Below are 21,848 nucleotides of genomic sequence, written 5' to 3'. Positions count from 1 at the left end.
TGCATGCTTACAAACTAATTACTTGCTTTCATATTTGCTGCAAAGAATGACAAAGAATGGCATTCTTTATGAAGCCATCTGTCAAGGAGAGAGGTACTCACCTGGATAGCAGGTTCATGGGCAGCTAATTCTGCTTCCAAGCGCTTATGTTTCTTCCTGAGGTTCTGCACACCAGTCAGGTCTCTGCCATAGTCCTCTGAGCTCACCAACAGTTTCTTCTCTCTAAAATCACGAGAGAAGAAATAGAAAGTTTGAGAACTACTTGCACAGATCAAATCTCACAAAAGCAAAGAAAAAATCACTGCAAATCAGGAAACGCTCTTTGCAACACAAGTCTTAGTGCTGTGCATGAGGTATCATCAAACAGCAGCTGGCTCCTGACACACAAAAGGAAAATGAGTAGGGAGAAGAAAGGAAAGGCAGAGGGTCTATCATTTCTCTATGAAGGAGAGCTTATCTGCACTGCTTTCTAAGATAGCTTCATTTCAAGAAGTTTACCTGCTGCTGTTCAATTGCTATTTTTAATTTTCCACAAGCAAGACAACAGAATTAGTCTAATGATTTCTATGAAGTTCACTTCCTTCAGGGAACTAACACCTGCAGAAAGGGCATTAAGTTCACTACTACAATAGGCTAGACCAACAACAGAAGTATTACTTCAGACTAAAAAAGTAAGGTCTGAGTTTCTTCTGCGAGCTTTCCCAAAGAAGATTAGTCAAATTGCAGCTATCTGGTTCAAGGCTAATAGAGTGCTTCTTCTTCCAGCACAAACTTTTCCCTCTTGCAGTCAGACCACAGAGCACTGCAGATAAGAAGCCACACCCAAACTGGAGCAGAAGTCATTTTTAACACAGTTTTCCTTGACTGGAAGGCAAAGGTGACTCCTTGTAGAGACACATTACTTGTGTTATAGAGCCATACTACAGACTGAACACTGCTGACAAGCTGACAGTAAGCACGTGCTCTGATGGCAGAGCCTCTAAGTTTCAGAACACGCACTTGATCCAGGACTCCTCATCATCCATGTCACGGAAGAACTGATGCAGGCGGTGGGACTCGTTCAGCTTGGCGCGGCGGGCGGCTGCCATGCTCTTGATCCTCTGGAAGCGCCCGTTTATTGTTTCACGTTTATCCTTTACTTGGGAGGTATCGAAAGCACTGCTGGTCATCAAACTGTCAGCCTGGCTGTTCAGGTCCTTCAGCCGATCCTGGAAACGTGGAGAAAAGAGGTGTAAGATTGTCTCATCATGATTTCTGTATTGACATAAACATAGAAATCTAACTACTGTGCAGAGCCACACGTGAAGAAAACACGTTTCAGTGTATGACTGCAGCACTGAAGCAGTACCTGCAGAGTTTGCCAATTACTATGATTTTAATCTGGGGAAGAGGAGGCTGAGGGGAGACCATGCTCTCTTCAAACACCTGAAAGGTGACTGCAGCAAGAGCAGGGTTGGTCTCTTCTCGCTGGTGGCAGGATGAGGGGAAATGGCCTTAAATTACACCAGGGTAAGTTAAGGTTGGATATCAGGAAAAACTTTTCTACAGAAAGGGTTGTTAAGCATGGAATGGGCTCCCCAGGAAGTGGTTGAGTCACCATCCCTGGATGTGTTTAAAAACCATCTGGATGTGGTGCTCAGGGACATGATTTAGCAGAGGGTTGTTGGCGTTAGGGTAACATAGCTTGAGGTGGATGATCTTTAAGGTCTTTTCTAATATGAGCAGTTCTATGATTCTATGATTTATATTCCAAAACTAAACGAGAAAGCAATACTTCATGAGCAGATATATCAGCTTCCAGTAATTGGTGCTTCTTCAGAAGGTTGTTAACTGATGCCAAGTCCTTCCCATAGTCTTCAGATGCCAACAAAGCTTCCACCTAGGGGTGGGGAAGGAAAAAGGGAACAAAGAATGAGCTGTGTCGTATTTTCACAAACTCTTGAAATTCTACTGCCTTTAAATTATACAAATTATTTCCTTAACTTTCTGCAGAGAGAGGATAAACCTCTGTCTCATCACCTGTTTAATTTCGTAGAATTCAAGGCAATCACACTCCTCCTCACTTTCTTTACAAATAATGTAAAATACATTCACCATTTCAATAAGTTACCTCTGAAAGCCAGAAATCAAAGTCCTTGATGCCGGTATTGAAATTCTGCTGTTTATTAGCTTCTTTCAGTTTCTGGCTCTTCTCTGCTGACTTCTGAACAAGGAACTGCCATTGATCAGCCAGGGCAGCCAGCCGTGCCTGTTGTAAAATGGAGAGGACAAATGCTACAAATGAAAAATGCAAGTTTTGATAACTGCAGCAGCTGAATAAGGCACGAGTTTGGCTGCTGATTCCACGCATACAAACTACACAGTAACTACTGAATGCTGCCTAGCTAGAATTCAGTTCAACATTCACATCCTTGTTACAGGATCAGAAAGGTTCTCTCTCTCAAAAGTGAAGTAAAATGACTGCTCCTATTTCCACTGCATTGTTGAAATAGAAACATTTCTATAAAACAAGATTTGATTGCAATGCTTGTTTTTCTCACCCAGTTACCCAAACACTTCAAAGCTGAACGTAAGCAGATATTCTAAGTGGATTTGTTGTGCTTACCTTCACAGCATCCTCACTGCCAGCACACGCTCCTCTTTCAATCAGGGAGTTCCCCATATCAATGACTCCACGAATCCGATCTGCGTTGGCATGGAGCTCAGCTTCAAAGGCTTGGTGCTTCTGGTGCTTGCTCTGCACGTGAGAAAAAGCACAGCTGTCAGAAACTGGACCAAGGGCTCCTACATTGTTCTCATGGGCCGAGAGGAGAGCATGGCTGTTGCCTACAGTCTGACCTAAAGAAGTTCTCCCTCAGTAAGAATCCTCTTATCGATCTGGGTAAGCACCAAGCTTTGACATAGCAAAACTTCCAGTGAGCTGATGTAGGTAACTCAGGCACTGTCCTCCACATTTGACAGCTGCCAGTAATGTTCCTTGCACTAACCCTCACTGTTCCTGGGTAAAGCTTTCTCCTGTACAGCTCCATCATCTCCAAAAAGCAGCAATTATACAAACTCTAAGCATAAATAGACAATCCTTTCTACTCCTACAGAAATTTGCAAAGCTACTATTTCTATTCCTAACCTACAGACAGCTAACAGAAACCACTGCTGCCATCTGACTTATGCATTCTGACATCGTTCAGTCATACGTGATCACACTATACATTAAAATCCAGGATTAACAACCAAAAACTCTTATGAATCTAACTAGAAAGTATTGATTATAGGAAGTTTTTCTGAGTTGAGAGCACCATGAGAACAACAGGAGCCTTGAAGTGGGAGGAAATACACAGATGTCTCCCATATATACATGATAGATCCACCCACCAGAAAGAGAAGAATAGCACAAAAATGACACAACAGAATTTAAGAGTATTAACTGGAAATGCTAGTAGCATTGGACATGGGTATGCAATGCCCTGAGAGAATGGAATGAAAGGAAATGTTAGCCTAGAAGTAGAAGATGAAAAAAACTACAGCGTTGGCATGAGAGATTCTGCATGAACTGCTTTATTTTGGAAGCTGACAGTCCTGACTGCTGAGATTATAGGAATATATCCTTCAAAGCAACATTTACCAACAAGTAAAACTCAATTTAAGAGCTGCCAATTGCACACCTTCATGTAATTACCATGACAACAAATCCAAGATGAGCATTTGCTTTAATGAATTTTTTTTTTTTCAAATAAGGAAAAGGATCCCTAATGTACCACAGCCTAAAGAAACAATTATTCTCTCCTTTAGTCCAGTTCCTCCCCTCTCTTTGTTGTCTTCCCCTTTCGTATAACCCCATAGCTTTCCATGTGGTACACAGCTTTTTCCAGAGAGTTACTTCTATATTATTCTCTTCTACTTCTCTTGCAGCTACTGCCACAAGAGCTGAGCACTTCAGGTCTACCAGATTCATTAAATCCTCCATCTTCAACATTTGATGTTGAAAAACCAAGGTAACAGAGCTGATGTTTTGTATCACAGGTTATGTCATCACCACTGCAGATGCAGAAAGGATGACAGGGCTAGCAGGCAGACTTCTGAAAAAGGAGCCTAGCTACCCACTTCTCCAGGAGCAAACTCCTACAGAGAAACAAACAAAAATCCCCACCCAACACCCTGCATCCCTTATGCATCACAAATTAAACAGATCATGCAGAACACCTGCAAAACAAATACAGAAATAAATGATGCTGTATATGCATTAACAGAAAAGCCACATCCATAACATGAAGACCGACAGCTGCACCTGAATGAAGGTCAATAACTAAGAGAAAACAAAGAGACTGCATGAACTGATGGATGGAGCAACAAACTGCAACCAGACCTTGTGCTCACATATAAGCTGTACAAAGAAAATTTCACATACCAGGGCTAGTCCAAACTACTTACCAGCAGTTTGGAAAGCTATAAAACAGATTGAGAGAAGAAGTAGTTCAGTGCACTCATACTACTTCATAACCAGCATTTCAACATAGGAGGTAACTGTAATTAGTCCTTAACACTGAAGAACGAATAAGACTTTGTATTTCAGAATGTAAGGTGGAGTTAAGACCCAAGAACTTAGTTTCATTATTCTGTTAGGAGAAAAACAGAATAGCTACTCAGCTATTCACCTTCAGGAAGCCTGCTGCTGCAGATATCTTATTCTTATATACATATCTTATTCATTATATACATCAATAATTACTAGGAGACTTCTACTTTGAGCCTCTTTTTATGCATAACGAAATTTCCATTTTCTCTTTGTTAAAGGAAGATCCAACACGGTGCTTGATTCTCTCTCACTGAACAGGAATTCCTCTGAACACATTCTTTCAAAACGGAGCGCTCTTTGCGAACCTAAATACCTCCTTATGATTCCTAAGCTGAGAATCATATTCACCTGGATGTTTGTGGGATCCTTATATGACTCATCACTTGCAGTTTGAAGCTTTTCACTGATCCAAGCTTCTATTTCATCAACATCACGACTGAACTGTTGGAGGGTCTGAGATTCTCCCAGCTTAGATCTCTTCTCAATCATCTGAGCTTTCAGACGACGCCACCTGTATGCAATTAAATACAGCACAGAATGAAAAAACAGGGCTGCACAAAGCATTCCATTTAACAGCTTAACAGTGATGCCAAATGGCACTCAGTCACAGCTGCATCCCATCTAACAAGGCAATCAATGTACCAACCTGTCCAGAACCTCATTGCGCCTGTTAGCAATGACTCCTTTTGCATAATGATCAGCAGCGATCAGTTGGTCAGCAAAAGACTGCAAGACAGCAATTTTCTCTTCCTGTTCAAAAGAGAAGCCATCAATTAGGAGAACTGCGGTACTTCAAACAACATCAAGTGTTGAGCAGGGTCTGGAATGGAGTTTTTTCCCATTAAGGATGACTATCTTCTACAGGACTGGAAAGATCAACTTCACAAGAGCTTCCACCTGCAGCATTTAGGAAAAGAGCAACTTCCTGACTTTTAGCAGTATGTAAAGGTCAGCAGTTTTCTTCTCAAGAAACTGACAATACACCTTCCTCTATTGTAATAAGTAAGAAAATTCCAAGTCAATAAGAGATATATGCAAACTTTTGCCACTCTTCTTACAACTTATTTGTGGACAGTGAAATACACCTGTGCCTGCATAAGGCACTGCTAAACCGCAGCTGCAGATGCCAAATAGCTTTAGAATGAAGCTTGACAAACCACATGTGGTAGTAATTCATTTTGTTAACAAACCACATCAGAAAAGATATCTTCTCTTCAATTCAGCTACGCCCCTCACCTGGACATTGATTGCCTTATCGAAATCTTCATGTTTCTTGATGAGTGCCTCCACGCTGTCTAACGAGTCTCCTTTGTCTTCTGTATTTAGGAATGCCTCTCGGGCAGCCATCCAGTTTTCAGCTTGTTCACAATCCCGATGAAACAGCTGGGGAGGAAAAACTCCAAAGTATGAGACAGACAGACCATGAACATCACTCATCATTGTGAATGAATACATATTTAAAGAAGGAATGATCTTTCCTTTTAGAAATGCAGCAGGGTACCTGTAGTTCTAAGCACTGGTCTAGCATCATTCTGCGCTGGACCCAGGCCTTCTCCAGGTCTGTCCGTTCTTGCTCTAGAATATCCAGTTTCTCCTTAATCTCTGGGCTGGCATAGTGTCCACGAGCCAGAAGCTGCTGCCCAAACTGTTCAAATGCCTGAAAAGTGCCAGCCCGTGCATCTATTTCAGTGCGGTGCTCCTGCAAAGTACAGAGATTTGTTATTAAAGGACAGAGCAGCAACTGATTAATTTTTGGAACTGTAAGTGAAACGTGTCACAAAAACAAGCATCTATTGATGTTGGATACTCACTTATTATCTTTCACATACCTGATGCCTTTCCAACAGAGCTTCAGCTCCAGTCACATCTTTTGCAAGTTCATCTGAGGAGACCAGACCCCGGATTCCGTTGATCCAAGACATAAGGTCTCTGTGAGCACAGATTAATGTAACAATAATTCCCTTCCTCCACTAAAATAAGCCACAATAGGAAAAAGTCCTTTTTCAACCCCTCCCATGAAATACTCCTCCGAAACCCTGAGTTAGATGTACTCTTCCAGTAATAAAGCAGACAAACTGGGGAGGGGGGATGGACTCTACCTGAAATCACTGAGGAAACGCTGCAGGTCATGAGAATCTCCAAGCTTCTCTTTGCGCTGGTCAGCACGTTTTCCCAGACTACTCCAAGCTTGGTTCAATTCAGTACATTTTTCTTGGAGGTCTTCAGCTGATTCTGGATGTGACTGGATCAGACGCTGGGCAGTTTCACCAAGAGAATTCACCTAGAATAGAAAAAAGGAAAATAAACACAAAGAACACAAAAATAATCCTTTCTATAGTGCAATAACCTCTGCTAGATAAAGGGAAAGCTTCCGCATTTCCCACCCTCTCATCCTCACCTTGTCTCCAAGAGCTGCCAAGTCTCTCTCAAAGCCTTCATGCTTGCGCTGCAGAGCCTGCACACTGGCCAAGTCATGTCCATAGTTGTCAGTATTTAATGCTTGATTCTTCTCTTCTATCCACTCTTTTGTTTCATCAGCATCTCTGATTTGAGTGGAGGAAGAAAGAGAATTAAAATGGAGGCCATGCTAGGATCTCTGTTACCCACCACACCTTCTCTCTGTTAGAGATGCTCAAGTAGTTGATGGATCTCTTAAGCTGCAAGACCGAAGTGAACTCTGGCAAAATATGACAGCAGTTCACATCTCCCAAACCCTCAGCAGTTCCATATTAAAAAGATTTTCTTTTTCTAGGCAGTATATTTAAAAAAAAAAAACTCGTTTTGCAGGTAGCCCAACTTCCACTGAACAAATTGAGGGCTGAAATATGACTTGTTAGGTCCTGCTTTCTTTTAGAACTCTTATAAATAAAGCATTTTACTGGAATAAGGTCAGATATGATATAAACATCCCACCTGTGGAACCTCTGGACTTCATGAGCACTGCCCAACAGCTGGCTTCGCTCCTCTGCCAACTGCTGCAGAGATCTCCAGCGTTCATTCAGTTCCTGGAATAACAACAAAAAATAAAACCCCATACTGATACAGCAAACCTGTTCTATAGCAATTCTGCACTAAGAAACTCTTGTATGGCACTGAAGCTTTAAGACAAACAGAAGAACTTACTCTCCAGCAAGTTCTGTTCACCATGCTTATCAACCTCTCTCTTACTCTGCTGACATCTGTGAACATGCCAACCACACCTTCTCCATGTCCATACCCCAACAGGTAATTTTTCACAATGCTATTGAGAAAACTGACAGTAGTGCTGGAAGATGCTGATAACAGCTACACCTGCATTATTCAGAGAATGCAAGCAATTTTTGCCAAGTAGTCCATTTCAAATGAGAAGTTGAGACTGGACTTTCACTGAAAATGAAGGTTACTGTTTCTTCTTCATTCCAGAGGAAGTACAAATTCAATTAGTCTAGTTCAGAAGAATAATTTTAAGGGCTTCTCCTGACATGGAAGAACTTGAGAAGGAAATGCTATATGTTAAATAGTTTTCTTGATAAGTTTATTCAAAATGGCTTAGAAAACATAATGACAGACAGAGACTGTGCAAAGGAAGGTGAAATAGTTTCCAGCGTTTACATAAGGGCAGGAAAAGCTGTACTGTTACCTTGATTGAGTTAAACGTTGCCACTGTGTGTACCATCATACGTGCAGACTGTGTGAAAGGCAGAAATAAAAAAGTCGCATTAAAGTTGACTTCAATCAGAGCCAAAGTTAAACTGAAAGAAAATTCTTTATTAAAAAAAAAACTAAAAAAATCCATCAATTGGCCAAAGTCAAAACCACAGACTTTGTAAAATACAGCTTTATGAATCACATGTAGGGCACAGAAAACAACAATTATCTGTACAGTTTCACTTCTGATTGAATCAGCAATTAATTCAAACGCTTCTAGAATACAGGATGACAATCAAAACTGGTGAAAGCTGATCAGAAAAATTATCACCAACTCCCTGCAACACACAATCTCCTTTTATAATAAAAATAATGTTGGATAATGGTAAAAATATTCAGAATATTTTGATGCATCAGTAAACAGTGACAAAATACTGCATACAGACAACGTATTCCTTGCTGAAGGAACCATGGCATAAGTGCCTTTGACTTTCAGGAATACAAACATTTCCTTCCCCTTGATGTATTGCAATAAATAAACGTAATGCTAAGTGAATGGGGAGGATTTTACATCACTGGTAATACCTAAAAACAGTGGCATAACAACTATGATTTGCTTTGATAGTACGAATTCAAAACAAAAGGGAGTTCCTCTGCACAGGTCAAAATCAGACTGCCAGCAAATTCTCCATTGGGAATCCACTAAATGGAGAATTTTCACTTTGGCAATGAAGAGCAGTGCAGGATGACAACTTATCTGTACTGACAGAGAACTGGCATGTAAGTCTATGATGGCACATTCCTGCTTAATGCTCTGTGAGTTTTTGTAACACGCTTGCTGAAGTAAACAAGCAAAGTGAAGTGAAATTCATTAACCCCAAGTCAATACCAACTTAAAACACTGGTTGAGAGTAAGACACCTCTAAAGTCATTCTCTCAAATCTTAAAGAAAGAAAAATAAAAGGGGGGAGTTTATGAGAAGGTGTACAGTCTACTAAAAAAGCAAAAAACCCAAGAATGTGTGCTGTAGTTTTTGTTTTATCCCGGATTCAGCAACTTACCTTCCAAGGAGAGGCTGTCTTAGAATCAGTTTCATCCTGTTTAAAAATGTGAAGAAACAGCTTTAAATACAAAGCAAAATCTGAAACTACCAGAAAATGTTTAGAAATTGAGACATCTCTGTGTTCCATCCTAACAGCATAAATCAATTTTTACAAATATGTATTTTTGTCATTTTGGGTTATCCTGCTCAGCACTGATTGGTGATGTGGAGTTCAATAGCCAGTAAATGAACAGATCTAAGGTGAGATAATCTTTCTACACCCACTCAAAATCACAAATGAGTTCCTTCATGCAATCACAGCAGAACTTCTACATTCCAAACTGTCAAAAATTGCCACATGGAAATTAACACTTACTCTGGGCATCATTCCATAGACTTCCTGCAAAGGAAAGAAAAACAAAGTCTTGTCATTTCCTACCAAACAAATTGATATTTTCTTACAGAAAGAAAAATTCCACTGTTTTTCAGAAATGGAGGACAGAAGACATGCTTTGAAGCAGCTTCTTCTATTAGTTGCCAGCATGTCACAAAGCCAACAGTGCTCTCACAACCTGCATGTGCAATAGGAATGGGAGTTTGGCACTTATGTGAAGAAGCAAAGCTGATTCATGGAATCTCCCTGACGTTTAGTATTACCTTAAAGAAAATTCCAGTCAATTAAAAAGAAAAAAATAGAAAAAGAAAAGAAGCTCCAGATGGTGCAACTTGCACTATTTCAAAAGAAACGGTTCAAAGGTTACCCCTGTGATGGCCACACTGCAGAAGAAGCAGTGTATGTCTCTAATCAGACAATAAACAGTAACAGCCACAATGTTACAATGAAACACCAAGCAGGATAGACTAAAGAAAGGAAGGAAATACTTTACTTCTCAAGAGTATCAGACTAAGTCAGAAAAACAAGCAGACCTGGTGCTCCACTGCTTGCACTTCCTCGGCCATCAGCCCTTCAGACTCCAGGTCGTTTGCAACCTTGTTTATATCCTTCAGTCGTGACTCGTTAGCTTTTAAATCCTGCAGAGAACAGTTACATTCACACATTAGCATTCACATTGGCCAAACACGTGGATCAAGTTGGAACACCAGGGGTACTGAGAAGCAGTTTGATAACAGCAGGAATTCAGCACATTCAACCTTTCCAGTTATCAGTGAATGAAGAATGTGCTGAGGAACCCCAGCTATCAGTGCCAAGTATCAGCATGTTAGAGAAACACACTGTCAGAGCTTTCCATACACAATCTGCAATGGAATACATGTCTGAACTGTCAGGTACACAGCATTACCAACAGGAGATCAAAAGCTGTCATCCATACTGCTGTAGATAAGTCACCTAAAAAGCCAGTTTTAAGAAGTACTTTTACTAAAACACTGTCAGCCAAACAGACCGACAGAGACCTTTCCATCAGTCAGAAAGGGAACCCAGTTAAAAAACCAACAAAAATAAACGGAGGAGAACTTGCATTTAAATGTTATTAGATGACACATTTTAGTTTCAACCATTAGCTTTAAAAAAACAAACAAACAAACAAACAGACACTACCACAAATCCGATAACTGCTGTCATCTTCACACCTACACTACTAGGCTGGCTCAGGTTGTGTTAGCCAACTTGCAAGCTGTAAGGGTGATAACACACAGAGCTATCAGGTCACCAGCTTTTTCACTGCTGGAGTCAAGCACTGCTGCATTGAAGTATGCAGCGCCTTACCAAAGTGCACGGAACAAACGTGTGTGAAAAGTAATTCCTTCACCTCAAGCAAAGAAATACTAACAAGAGTTGCAAACACAAAGGGGAAAAAAATAAAATCAAAAGCCTACTGGCATTTTGAAGCAGAGAACTACTTCTATATATCTTGTGAAATGCTCTACAGCTGAAAACAAAAACATATTTTTCTATCCAACAACAAAAATACGGCTTAACTGAAGGTTATGTGTTGCACAAAATGGAACTCCTACAGAACTTGGTTGGTGCTTTTCTGCTATGCTCAGATATGAAGAATTAGCACACAGATTACAACATACCTTCTGAAAATCATCAAATTTCTTCTGTAGCACCTCCACCTGCTCCAAATCAGCACCCACTTCCTCATTAGTGAGTGCAGCTTCCTTCTCATTGATCCACTGTTGAAGCTCATTAGCCTCACGGAACAGCATAAACTTTTTGCAGCTTTTCTCTAGCATGCCTTTACGTTTTTCTCCCAGCTCAAGAAGGGAATGATACCTGGAACAAGCAGAAAAGGCAGGCAGGAGCAGTCAGATTGCATTGAGTAGAGTCACAGCCATCAAACAAATTCATGTAGCACCAAAGATGCTGGAAGTGCCTGCAATCTACACACTGCTACTCTACAGAATGACTTAGTAGTTCAGGATCAGGTAAATGCAAACTGTGCACATCTCTCCTTTATATGGGTAAGCACACTAAAATGAGGCCTCCCACATTCAATGCTTCAATGGGCAAAGGCAAATCCAAACCACAGCTCATGGCTACAGCAGCACTACAGTGCAGGAATGACTGCACAGGATACACAAAGAAAAGAGCTAACTTTGTGAGAAATACTTTCCTAGAGCACATGAAGTCTGCCATCAGATTAAACCCGTTAACCTGACAGCTACTGGACACAAAACGTCTTACCTAGCTATGGTTCAGTGCAAAACCTGCTGTGTGGTTAAAAGAGATGTTATTTCTCTGATAACTCAATTATATTCAACTAGAAAACACATTAAACTTGTTTTACATGTGCTGCTTGTATATATCTGTGGAATTACCAATGGTATCAGTGAAATTATTTCTCATTTACCTTAGAGGTTTTACTCCACATTCATTCTGAAGTGCTTAAATTGGCTTGAACAAGCAGCTGAATCATGAAAGGCCAACATGAAAATACAGCAGCATCATTGTATTTAAGAGCACAAAACCTGATGTCTCCTGTTTGATTCCTGGCAAAATGTCAATTTTCAAAGATCCTGTGCTCAGAAAAGCCTCTAACACTGAGAGATGAACAAGGCTGCTCCCAGAAAGCCTTGACATCCTGGGCTGCAATGCCTGTACATCCAACTGATAAGCAGCAATAAGTCTCTCCAGTAGCTGAGACTTTGCGGTTTCCCATCTACCCTGAATTCACCACTGGATTTTAGGAACCAAGAACCTTTTGTAGTAAATGGCAGCATTCTAGTCTGACTTGCATGAGCTACTGCATGCAGGAAAACACTTTTCTAAAGCCTGACTCAACTGCGGATGTTTGCTTCAGCACAGTTTTAGGTACTGAGTACTTGCAAAGCTCCTAAGAGGACTTGGGACAAGATTCTACCAGAAGCAGACATTTATGTGATGTTATATATAAAACGGATACACCAAGCATATTTGTTTATATAAACAAGTAATTCTATCTGCACCTCAGAAAACGCAACGCACGGTTTTTAAAGAAAACAGTCTAGATATCACTGAACCCTCACTTGGCAAATAAAATCAGTGTAATGGAAAATGACCCCATCACCAATCTAGCAGTGCCAATGTGACCAACAGGACAAGCAGCTGGCAGGAGGGCTGGCTGTACACAACACAAAACACACAGCTCGACACGCTCATCTAAACTAAAAAAACACACGTTGCAGAAATTGCTTCCTTTGTGTCTCTTTGGAGCAGCTTTCCCAAAGAAAGAAAGAAACAAAGGGAATGAACAGTGACAGTATGGAGACAGCATGGTTTAGAAAGGGCTAATCCTACTCACAGTTCTTCGACCTGTTTCATACGCAGAGATACACTGCCGACTTCCTTAGTTATGAGAGTCCTGCACAGACAGAGGGAGCACAGCAAATGCATGCAAAAAATTAGTTAGATTAACCAAAATAATGAAAGCAGCAGCTCCATCCATGGGTCGTCTGTGGTAGGAGATGGTTAAAAGTTCACATTTAAATGGAGGAATTTAGATGTCATTAAGAAGCAAACAAAGCAAATCAGACCAGAGTGAAATTCATGGGAGGGAACCTCAGCAGTACAGTTGAACTCTCTCTATAAGGTCTCCTCATTTCCTGATCATTGTGCCATTTGATTTAAAACCAAAGGGTGGCCCCCACTCCTTTGCTCTCAAATAAGACACCTCTAACAGTTCTTAAAAGTTGCAGGCAAACCCACAGAACAGTTACACATTATTAAAATTCCTGAGCCATCCTTAGGTACAATTGGTACAAATTGGTACAAATTACCTTATTAGCTTGATTTACTTTAAGTCCTAAAACTAAAACTATTATTGAAAGCCATTGTAATAACTAGTGACTCAAAACAACTGAGTAGAAAGACATTCTCATGTAGAGTAACTATGCAAACAGATGGGAGTGTGCACTGAACTGTCAGCTCTGGCTTCCAAGTGGCTCGATAAGAAGAGCTGGTAGCTCACAGCTATCACTGACAGCCCTTGCTTGAACTAATCTATAACTACCATTTGCCTCAGGAGGTTGTTACCAAGCAGTTGTGCAGTTTTCTGCATTGGCAAAGGCACGTGTGTTCCTCTTTAATAAAAGAGAAAGAAGGTAGGTTTTAACCCATGTGGTGGCACTGTGTTTCAGGAAAAAACAATCCAACAAAACCAACAAGCTGGTGCTAAGAGAGCTGCAGCTCCTAAGGAGACATCTCCAGAGGCAGCCCTATAGGGAGGGTACTGTACTTTTGCAGCCAAATTTAAGAAAGCTTTTCAAAACAGATCACACATTAAGAAGTGACAGCTACAAATACAAGAGCTGCTTAGGACAGATATAACTCACAAACAAGTTTAAGTAGTTAGATACAACAACAAAAGGGACACGTATAATGCTCAGGTCAGACAGTAAGTTGAGCTCAAGTGTCATGAATTTTACAGTCAAAAAAAATGGAAAAAGCAACAGGAATATCTGGAATAAGAATGATTCAGTATGGTGCTCCCACTAAAGGAGCCCCTCTGTTTTGCTCCAATTAATTATTCCCTCGCTGAAGTGGCATCCACCTAAACTTATGGCACATGTGAGACGAAGGCCAACCCAGCCAACACTGGGTGGTGTCATATCTCATTAGTCAGATCTTACTGGTTGTCAATTTGCTCCTGTCGCAATGCTATGCTGCCTTGCTCTTCCAGAAGATTCTCTCGGGATGCAGACTGGGCAGGATCTAGTTTTTTCACATAGGCAGCTGGTACAAAGCCCTGACGATCATTAACTTCAACCTTCCACCAGTCCTGTGATGAGAAAATAAAAGCAACCACTGTGAGGCAAATACAGAGCAAATACAGAGGCAAAGTTAGAGGTTTCTATTACTGCAAGAAAACAAGAGTTTGTCCTTTTCATGGAGGTCATTTCAAACTGTCTCTTGTAGAAAGCCAAGTTTTGCTTTTACTTCTCTCCTTGTGTTTGGTCAGAAATTCTCTAAATGAAAGGAAATAAGCTTTCCTGCAGACACACACCCTATGGCATACAGGGTTTATGACTTAGAAAAAGCTGGCAGCCAGAAGGGAGTCATAAGAGTGACATGAATTATGCTAAAGTGCTAAATGGGAACACAGACTGAATGTGCAAATGCTGTAACTTCTTTGACAGAACAAAAAGAAAAAAAAAACAAAACTCAATACACAAAACCAAGTAAGCCAAGCAGCTCAGCAACCTGGCAGGCAACAGCATACCTTGTTGGTGCTGTTGAGCAGGGTGAGAATATCTCCTTTTTTCATAGTCACCTCCCGAGGACTCTTCTCTTGGTAATCATAGAGTGCCAGCACAAGCTCTTTTCCAGTTTCATCATCGGTGGGAGCAACTTGTTGCTAACAGGGAAGGCAACAGAAGAAAAATGAGTAAAGATACAGAAACTTTTGCACGGTTATTACAACCAAAGTAGTGATCCTAAAAAATACTTCAGCCTTAAAGGTACTGCAAATGCTCTGAAGTGATTCCTGTTGAAATAAATCCATCTGCAGCACAGATGGACTTATTTCAGGCACTCTCTGCGCTCAAACATTGGAAACATTGTTCTGTTTTCTTTCAATGTAACACAGCAGTTTGTTACAATTATAAAAAGAGATAACGAATCTTTATTTTCTTTTTAATTAGAAAATTAAGCGCAGTCTGCAGTAAGTTCTCAAAAGCAACTGCTGCTATGAAGCTCGGTCTTTAACTTCTGCTGACCCAAGAATTTCAGCAACATGATTAGCATCCTTCCTTACCCTGCAGGACTGGGCCTGTTCCCTTAATGCCTGTATGCTACTGCCGTAAGCAGAAAGATCAGACATCAAAGCTTCGTGCTTCTTCAGGAGAGCCTGAAATCAAATGATAAAAATGATATGTACACCAAGCCATTTCTACAAATGCTGTTTAGCTTAAAATGTATTCTTGGGCTCCATATACAGGGAATGTGGGTTCTTCAGAGCTGCCAGACTTCCAACTCTCATGAGAATAGCTACATCTATTTATTCACAGGCCTGATAGCTGCCTAAATGCTTCTAATCCTTTTGCTCCACCTTATCTCAGAAGCATTCTTTTCTTCTTACCAGGAAGGAGTACCAAGTATTACTCCAGAAACAGAGGTAAGTTTGAAAGAATAGCTTTAAACTGCAGTTAATTTCAATGAAACATCAGTCAGCAGCGTCTGGCCACAGAAATACACTTGTATAGCAATTTCTGCATAAGAAAATACTTCAGAACTGATGAAGTACTCGAAGCTAAACTCATACTGAAATACAACACTGCAGCAGGCAAGAGTTTACTGATATTTACCTCAGTATACCATACAAATTCTCTATATTATAGTGAATACATTGAACAGCAAAATGACACACACAGTAATAGCTAACATACAGGAAAAACAGCCATTGTACTTCAATTCTGAGTGAAAATTGAGCTTGATACAAAAACCTTCCACCCTTTTTTATGAGAATCCTAAAAGTAGCAAAGCTCCTTATTTTCTCTGCTACTGAACGAAGCCCTCACTCTGTTTATGCAAAAGTAATCCAGTGTCAAATACCTCAGCAGAGTCTTCATCCTTTCCATAGTCTGTGCTGCCTACAATGGGCTCCTTTTCCCTCATCCATGATTCTGCCTCGTTAGCATCAGCAAAATACTGCTGAGCTTGCAGAGAATCCTCTAGATCCTGCCGCCGCTGAGATGCCTTGGCTTTCAGAGAGTCCCATTTTTGGTTTAGTTCATTCAATTTGATCTTCACATCTTCAGCAGCAAAATGTCCTACAAAGCAAAAAGAGGAGACTGAAGGACTTAGAGACATAAGTAACAGAGACTAAAAGGTCACCTGTACTTCTTGGGAAAAAAAAAAAAATCACAAAAATGAGACCTGTTTAGACCTACATGGCCTATTTTGTCTGCAATAAGGCAATCATAATTTAGATTGTCCTTTTGGTTCAGAGATTGCACCTGTGAATGAAACTGCTCCAGGAATATTTGAATACATGCATCTGCCAAGATCAAGTGAAGATCTGTGAAAATGGTGACAGGTTCCCATCAAGGAATCTATTTTTATTTCCAAGTGAAAGAATGACTAGAAGCTCATCCTGCTTGCAGGTACCTGGCTAGTTCTCAGATAAATCAGTCAGTAATCTTTAATAGTACAGAGCTAGAGAACAAAGTCCTGCACAAAGACTTTTGGATTTCTGAAAGACAGAAAATTAAGGAATATTGAGACATACCCTCTTCCACCATCGCATTTCCTTTTTGTGTGACTGCTTTAATGCGAGGTTCATGGCCTGCAATTTCTGCCTGCAAAGCTTGGTGCTTCTTTAGTAGGTTCTGGACACCAATTAAGTCCTTGCCTGAAAAACAGAAGACAGTTAACTGGTTTATGTCTGATGACTCAGAATTAAAAATTTCAAGGAAGCTGCAACAAACAGCAGATAAACTTGCAGAGTAAGAGCCACCACTGAGCACTGCAGAACACTGAGTCACCCAGTGAATTAATGTAGAATTAACTGTAGAATATTTAAAGAACCACGGGTAAATACATAAATGCAGGCATTGCTAACTGCAGTAAACACTTTAGAATTTTTTAATATATTTTTAAATAGAAAGTTCCCTATAAGTCACAGCAATTCTGACACCCAAATCCTGCAGGTATCAGAATGGACGAACCTCGGTTTGTTGAGGCTGCAATAGGTTCCTTTTCCCTAATCCAGGTCTCTTCATCCTCGATGTCACGGAAAAGCTGCTGCAGGCGAAGAGAATCTGCCAGTTTCTGCTTACGAGCTACCATAGGATCCTTCAGAGCTTCATAACGAGCTACTAAAGCCTCTTGTTTCTTCTTGATATTGTCAGCATCAAAGTGCCCAGCATCTTGGAACTGGCGTGCCTGGATGGTGATGCCATCTATCCGATCCTAAAATTAATTTAGTAATAGTTTTATGTCACAACCTTTACAAGTTTTCAGGCTTTCTGCTTGATGCAGTGAACGTTTGAAGAGTATTTTCAAGCTTTAGCAAGTAAATTACATTGTGGTAGAGGAAAGGAAACTCAGCTGCACACTGCCAGTGCAGCAATAATTGTTGATAAAAATTCTACCCCAGATTACATTGAGCAGAATATGTAAATTGTATTTAATCTGTAAATTCATACAGACAAAAGAGTTTTGCAATTTCGTTAGCTTTACAGATGTGCCACTCTAAACGAACCATTTCAGTTCAGATTTTTTTTCTGATAAGCAAGCTGAGAAGCCCAAACAGACAAACATGAAAATACAGACTCTTACTGTCATCTGATGAAGTCTCTGGGGTGATCATTTTCAAGTAAGCACATCTCAAAGGGCAGGAAGAAAAATTATTCCCCTCACCTGATGGGCAGCAACATCTGCCTCTAGCAGGGCATGTTTCTTCTGAAGATTCTGAACACTGGTAAGATCTTTTCCATAATCATCAGAAGCCAGGTGACCTTCTACTTCATACAGCCACAGCTCAATGTCCTCTACGTTGCGATTAAATTGCTGCTGTTGATTGGCTTCACGCAGTTTGATACCTGAGAAAGACAGAGTGACAAGAGGATGATTTAAGTTTTCCACTTCATTTAACTCACTTCCTTGTCTTTTCCCCGCTAAAGCCTCTAAAAAAACCACTTGATTCTTATAACTAGATCTTACCTTTGAGCTCAGTGGCTTCCAGAAGTTTCTTCCACAAGCTGATGACTTCATTCATGCGAGCTGCCACCTCATCAGATGCGTAGTGATTGACATCAATCAACTTCTGGCCAGCTTTCTCCAGTGCATCAATACGACTCTGATTAGCAGAAAGCTCTGCTTCAAAAGCCTGATGCTTCTGAACTTTACCTTGCAAGTTCGATGGATCCTACAGATAAAGAAAGAAAAATAAACTTTCAATCCAGAATTAATACATATAGATCTTGGAAAGCATTTTTAAATTAGACAACACTTACACGCATTCCAACATGTCACGAAAGGAATTGGTGCCACAAATACATCTTTGAAATCAGAACATTTAAGCTATTGATTAGCATGATTACAGCATAATGGAACAGGGAGAAATTGCAGTTCTTCCTGTTGCCATTAATACTGCCTGCTTCAGCAAGATCTGTCTGATACTGCTTCACATCACTATACTGATTATATCAAGCTTGGTATTGCCTTAAAAATACTCTGACACTGATCTCTCTTTTTTACCTTGTAAGCCTCATCAGTAGCAGTTTTCATTTTTTCATTAACCCAACTCTTCAGCTCATCAGAGTCTCTGAAAAACTGCTGGAGATGGAAAGAATCTGCCAGGTGAGCGCGGCGGTACATGGCGCGTTCATGGAGAGCATTTCGGCGGCTCAGGAGCTGAAGAAAAGAAAAAATTAAGTCAAGATTTTTTAAGTTCTTCAGCTTATAAGAAAGTCGACTGTATGCAATGAAAGCTCCAGTGATTTATCCCATATTGTAGTCATACTATTTAAAATAATCAAGCAGAAAACCTGCAAACTAAATCTGTGTTAAATACTTACAGCATCTCTGCGCGTAGCAACATCATCCATGGCATAATGGTTATTCTGAATCAGTTTAGTAGCAAACTCATCCAATGCCTGAAAGTGAAAAGATTTTCCATTTATTTTGTGTAATAAAAACTGTTCGTGTAAGTCTACACAGCAAGTTAATTCTCAAAAGCTCATCAAAAACAGTCATTAAGATAGCTACTGTTTAAACCCTTTTAGTCTATACCATGCTCTTACATGTGCACAAATGACCATTTATCAAAATCCACCCTCTTCCCCCATGCTGACGTGCTAAGCAAGGCTTTGGGTTTTCAGCTGTCTGAGGCAGCAATCAAGCCCTATCTTAGCTTTTCCACTGATTATTCTCCACAGTGACTCATTTAGCAGAGCAAACCACATTCTTCTCTGTCAGTCCCCACCAATGTTGCCTCTCCAATCAACAACTTCATTCATTTCTCACTTCTTTAGTGACGACCCAATATAAATGTCTTACTGTGATTTTCTCCTCTTGAGCACTTAGGGATTTCTCAAAATCTTCATGCTTCTTTAGAAGAGCCTCCACACTATCCAGAGAATCACCAAGGTCTTCATTCAGCAGAAAAGCCTAAAGCAAGGCAATAAACATCAGTGGATTTTTTGTTTGTGTCTTCAGCTTCTCTAAAAGTCAACCTAAGCACACTCAGTGATGTTTCCTACATACGATTGGAAAGGAAGGATGATAATACTGGGATGGTGTTCCCTATCCACCTCTTGCAGCCAAAGACTCCAAATAATTACTTTTAGCTTCTTCTTCAAACAGTATTTCACAAGAGTTAAACAAACATAAAAGCAACACGAGGCCAACTTGCCCCAGCTCATAGTTCAAGCATTAGAAAGAAACAGTCATTGTAGCACCTTGGGCAGCCACGTAACAAACTGCACAGCACCTTATCCCTAGTGCATGTCCAGTGGTAGGTAGAGTCACTGCCACTAGTGATTAACAATGGTTTGTGCCTACAGAAGGTTGGCATTAATGAAATTCAAACTGGAGAGTTCAAATGCATGCACTCACTTCTTGTTTGCTCATCCAGTTGTCAACTTGTTCGGTATCTCTGTAGAAAAGCTGCAGATCCATGCACTGTTCATACTGCTGCCTGCGAAGCTCCCATAGTTCTAGCAAGGCAGATCTTTCATCTGAGAGGACAGTCAGCTAAGGGATTGGGAAAAGGAAACACTGCATTTAACAGACTGGTTCATTTACTTCTCAATGTAAAATCAGGATGGAAGCCTGAACAGAAATTGTCAGTCTTAAAAGCTCTCTAACCTATTTAAATGACACTTTGCAGCTTAAAATCTTAAGAACTTCTAAATTAAGGGACACAAAAGGAGAAAAACGTAATTCTTGCAGGACTTGCTCTCAAGTTGCCCAACTTACCTTTTCTTTAACTTCATCAGAAGCATAGTGCCCAGCTGCAAGCAAAGCCTGCCCGGACTCATCAGCAGATTTGAAGCTATCCTCGTGAGCATCAATTTCTCCCTATGAAATGGAAGTGAAAAAGTTATTTCCCACAATATAGCTTACAACAGAGTGTCAAAATACTGCTATTGAAATAAGAGATGTAACAGCCTGGAGAGTTTAAAGTTTATCATTGAGGCATTTAGATACATCATGCCAAACAAGAAAACTAGATTCAAATACATCACCTTATACTGCAAATGAGGAAAGTATAAATTCATATGTTAAACAGAAACTAAGGGTTGGTGTTTCAAGCTGCATTATTAGGTAGAGCAATTCCTCATGATGGAGAATTAAAACAGTTGTTATCCAACTGATTGCTATCAGGTCTAAATATTTTTGATAAAATATTATCATAAGCACTTTTAAATAGTTATCAGTATATCTACCTGCAATCAAGATCCTCAAATAAGAACAGTGAACCGTGTTGTACAATGCAAGGATGCCAATGGCACGACATTGGCTGACTCAGAGACTGTGTCAGACACAATTCAGTCTTAGAGAGCCGCTGACTGGGCTTGGCTAGCCATTATACCTTATGTTCCTGATGTCTGTCTAGAAGGGCTTCTGCTCCAGCCACATCATTGGCAAGCTCATCAGCATTTATCAGAGCCTTCATCTCAGTTACCCAGCTGGTGAGATCCCGGAAATCTGCAAGAAAGCGCTGCAACCTTATGAAAACAAGAGAGAAAACGTTTGGGAATCATTTGCTTGCATATTTTCTCAATCCTTAAACCAAAGGTAAAGGTTACAAACACGAAAGCAGTTCCTTGGATGAAAACAAGACAATACAATACCAAAATGCAATTAGAATATTAAATAATTAAGTTTTCTAATATTAAATAATTAAGTTTTCTATCTAAAAGAGACATTTAAAATTAGAAAAACACTAAGTTTAAGAAGCAGAAACCTTTTACTGCTTCTCCAACACATGTATTTCATACAATTTATATCAATAGTAAAAGGAATATTCTTAGCTACAAGTCTATACGTTGAAGACAACAGAAACCAAAGACAGTTCTCAAAGCATTTCAAGACAGCCCAGGGCAATGCTTCTGTCACAGCCACACCAGTGTGTGTGGGGGGAAGAGCTGACAGAAAGTTTCAACTGCACATGCCTCAGCCTTAGAACAAATAAATTCTCAGATGACTTTCAGCAC

At 40.2% G+C, this 21,848-nt stretch overlaps 1 protein-coding gene across 9 annotated transcripts in view; it reads right to left on the bottom strand.

The window, feature by feature from the left end:
- SPTAN1 (spectrin alpha, non-erythrocytic 1) overlaps positions 1-21,848 on the bottom strand; it is a 46,150-nt gene that overhangs the window by 10,253 nt on the left and 14,049 nt on the right. For 4 of the 9 annotated variants that reach the window (XM_048965692.1, XM_048965690.1, XM_048965694.1 and 1 more), the window contains 34 exons: positions 21,224-21,359; positions 20,608-20,709; positions 20,245-20,382; positions 19,687-19,797; positions 19,206-19,283; positions 18,886-19,041; positions 18,349-18,553; positions 18,046-18,227; positions 17,352-17,595; positions 16,913-17,035; positions 16,237-16,454; positions 15,440-15,532; positions 14,906-15,040; positions 14,316-14,464; positions 12,989-13,048; positions 11,283-11,481; positions 10,170-10,274; positions 9,619-9,642; positions 9,262-9,297; positions 8,193-8,240; positions 7,487-7,578; positions 6,972-7,116; positions 6,673-6,854; positions 6,403-6,502; positions 6,075-6,272; positions 5,810-5,956; positions 5,220-5,323; positions 4,922-5,084; positions 4,429-4,443; positions 2,606-2,737; positions 2,111-2,248; positions 1,775-1,879; positions 1,000-1,208; positions 102-222 (listed from right to left, as the gene is read on the bottom strand). In XM_048965692.1, the coding sequence (XP_048821649.1) occupies positions 102-222; positions 1,000-1,208; positions 1,775-1,879; positions 2,111-2,248; positions 2,606-2,737; positions 4,429-4,443; positions 4,922-5,084; positions 5,220-5,323; positions 5,810-5,956; positions 6,075-6,272; positions 6,403-6,502; positions 6,673-6,854; positions 6,972-7,116; positions 7,487-7,578; positions 8,193-8,240; positions 9,262-9,297; positions 9,619-9,642; positions 10,170-10,274; positions 11,283-11,481; positions 12,989-13,048; positions 14,316-14,464; positions 14,906-15,040; positions 15,440-15,532; positions 16,237-16,454; positions 16,913-17,035; positions 17,352-17,595; positions 18,046-18,227; positions 18,349-18,553; positions 18,886-19,041; positions 19,206-19,283; positions 19,687-19,797; positions 20,245-20,382; positions 20,608-20,709; positions 21,224-21,359 (4,393 nt within the window). The remainder of the gene's footprint in view (positions 1-101; positions 223-999; positions 1,209-1,774; positions 1,880-2,110; positions 2,249-2,605; positions 2,738-4,428; positions 4,444-4,921; positions 5,085-5,219; positions 5,324-5,809; positions 5,957-6,074; positions 6,273-6,402; positions 6,503-6,672; positions 6,855-6,971; positions 7,117-7,486; positions 7,579-8,192; positions 8,241-9,261; positions 9,298-9,618; positions 9,643-10,169; positions 10,275-11,282; positions 11,482-12,988; positions 13,049-14,315; positions 14,465-14,905; positions 15,041-15,439; positions 15,533-16,236; positions 16,455-16,912; positions 17,036-17,351; positions 17,596-18,045; positions 18,228-18,348; positions 18,554-18,885; positions 19,042-19,205; positions 19,284-19,686; positions 19,798-20,244; positions 20,383-20,607; positions 20,710-21,223; positions 21,360-21,848) is intronic. The other 5 variants (XM_048965691.1, XM_048965696.1, XM_048965693.1 and 2 more) reach the window with 3 other exon arrangements.

Source organism: Lagopus muta, chromosome 19, assembly GCF_023343835.1.
Source record: "Lagopus muta isolate bLagMut1 chromosome 19, bLagMut1 primary, whole genome shotgun sequence".
Classification (NCBI taxonomy): domain Eukaryota; kingdom Metazoa; phylum Chordata; class Aves; order Galliformes; family Phasianidae; genus Lagopus; species Lagopus muta.
Note: the sequence above shows the minus strand (reverse complement) of the source record. Positions and strands in the feature narration are given on the sequence as shown.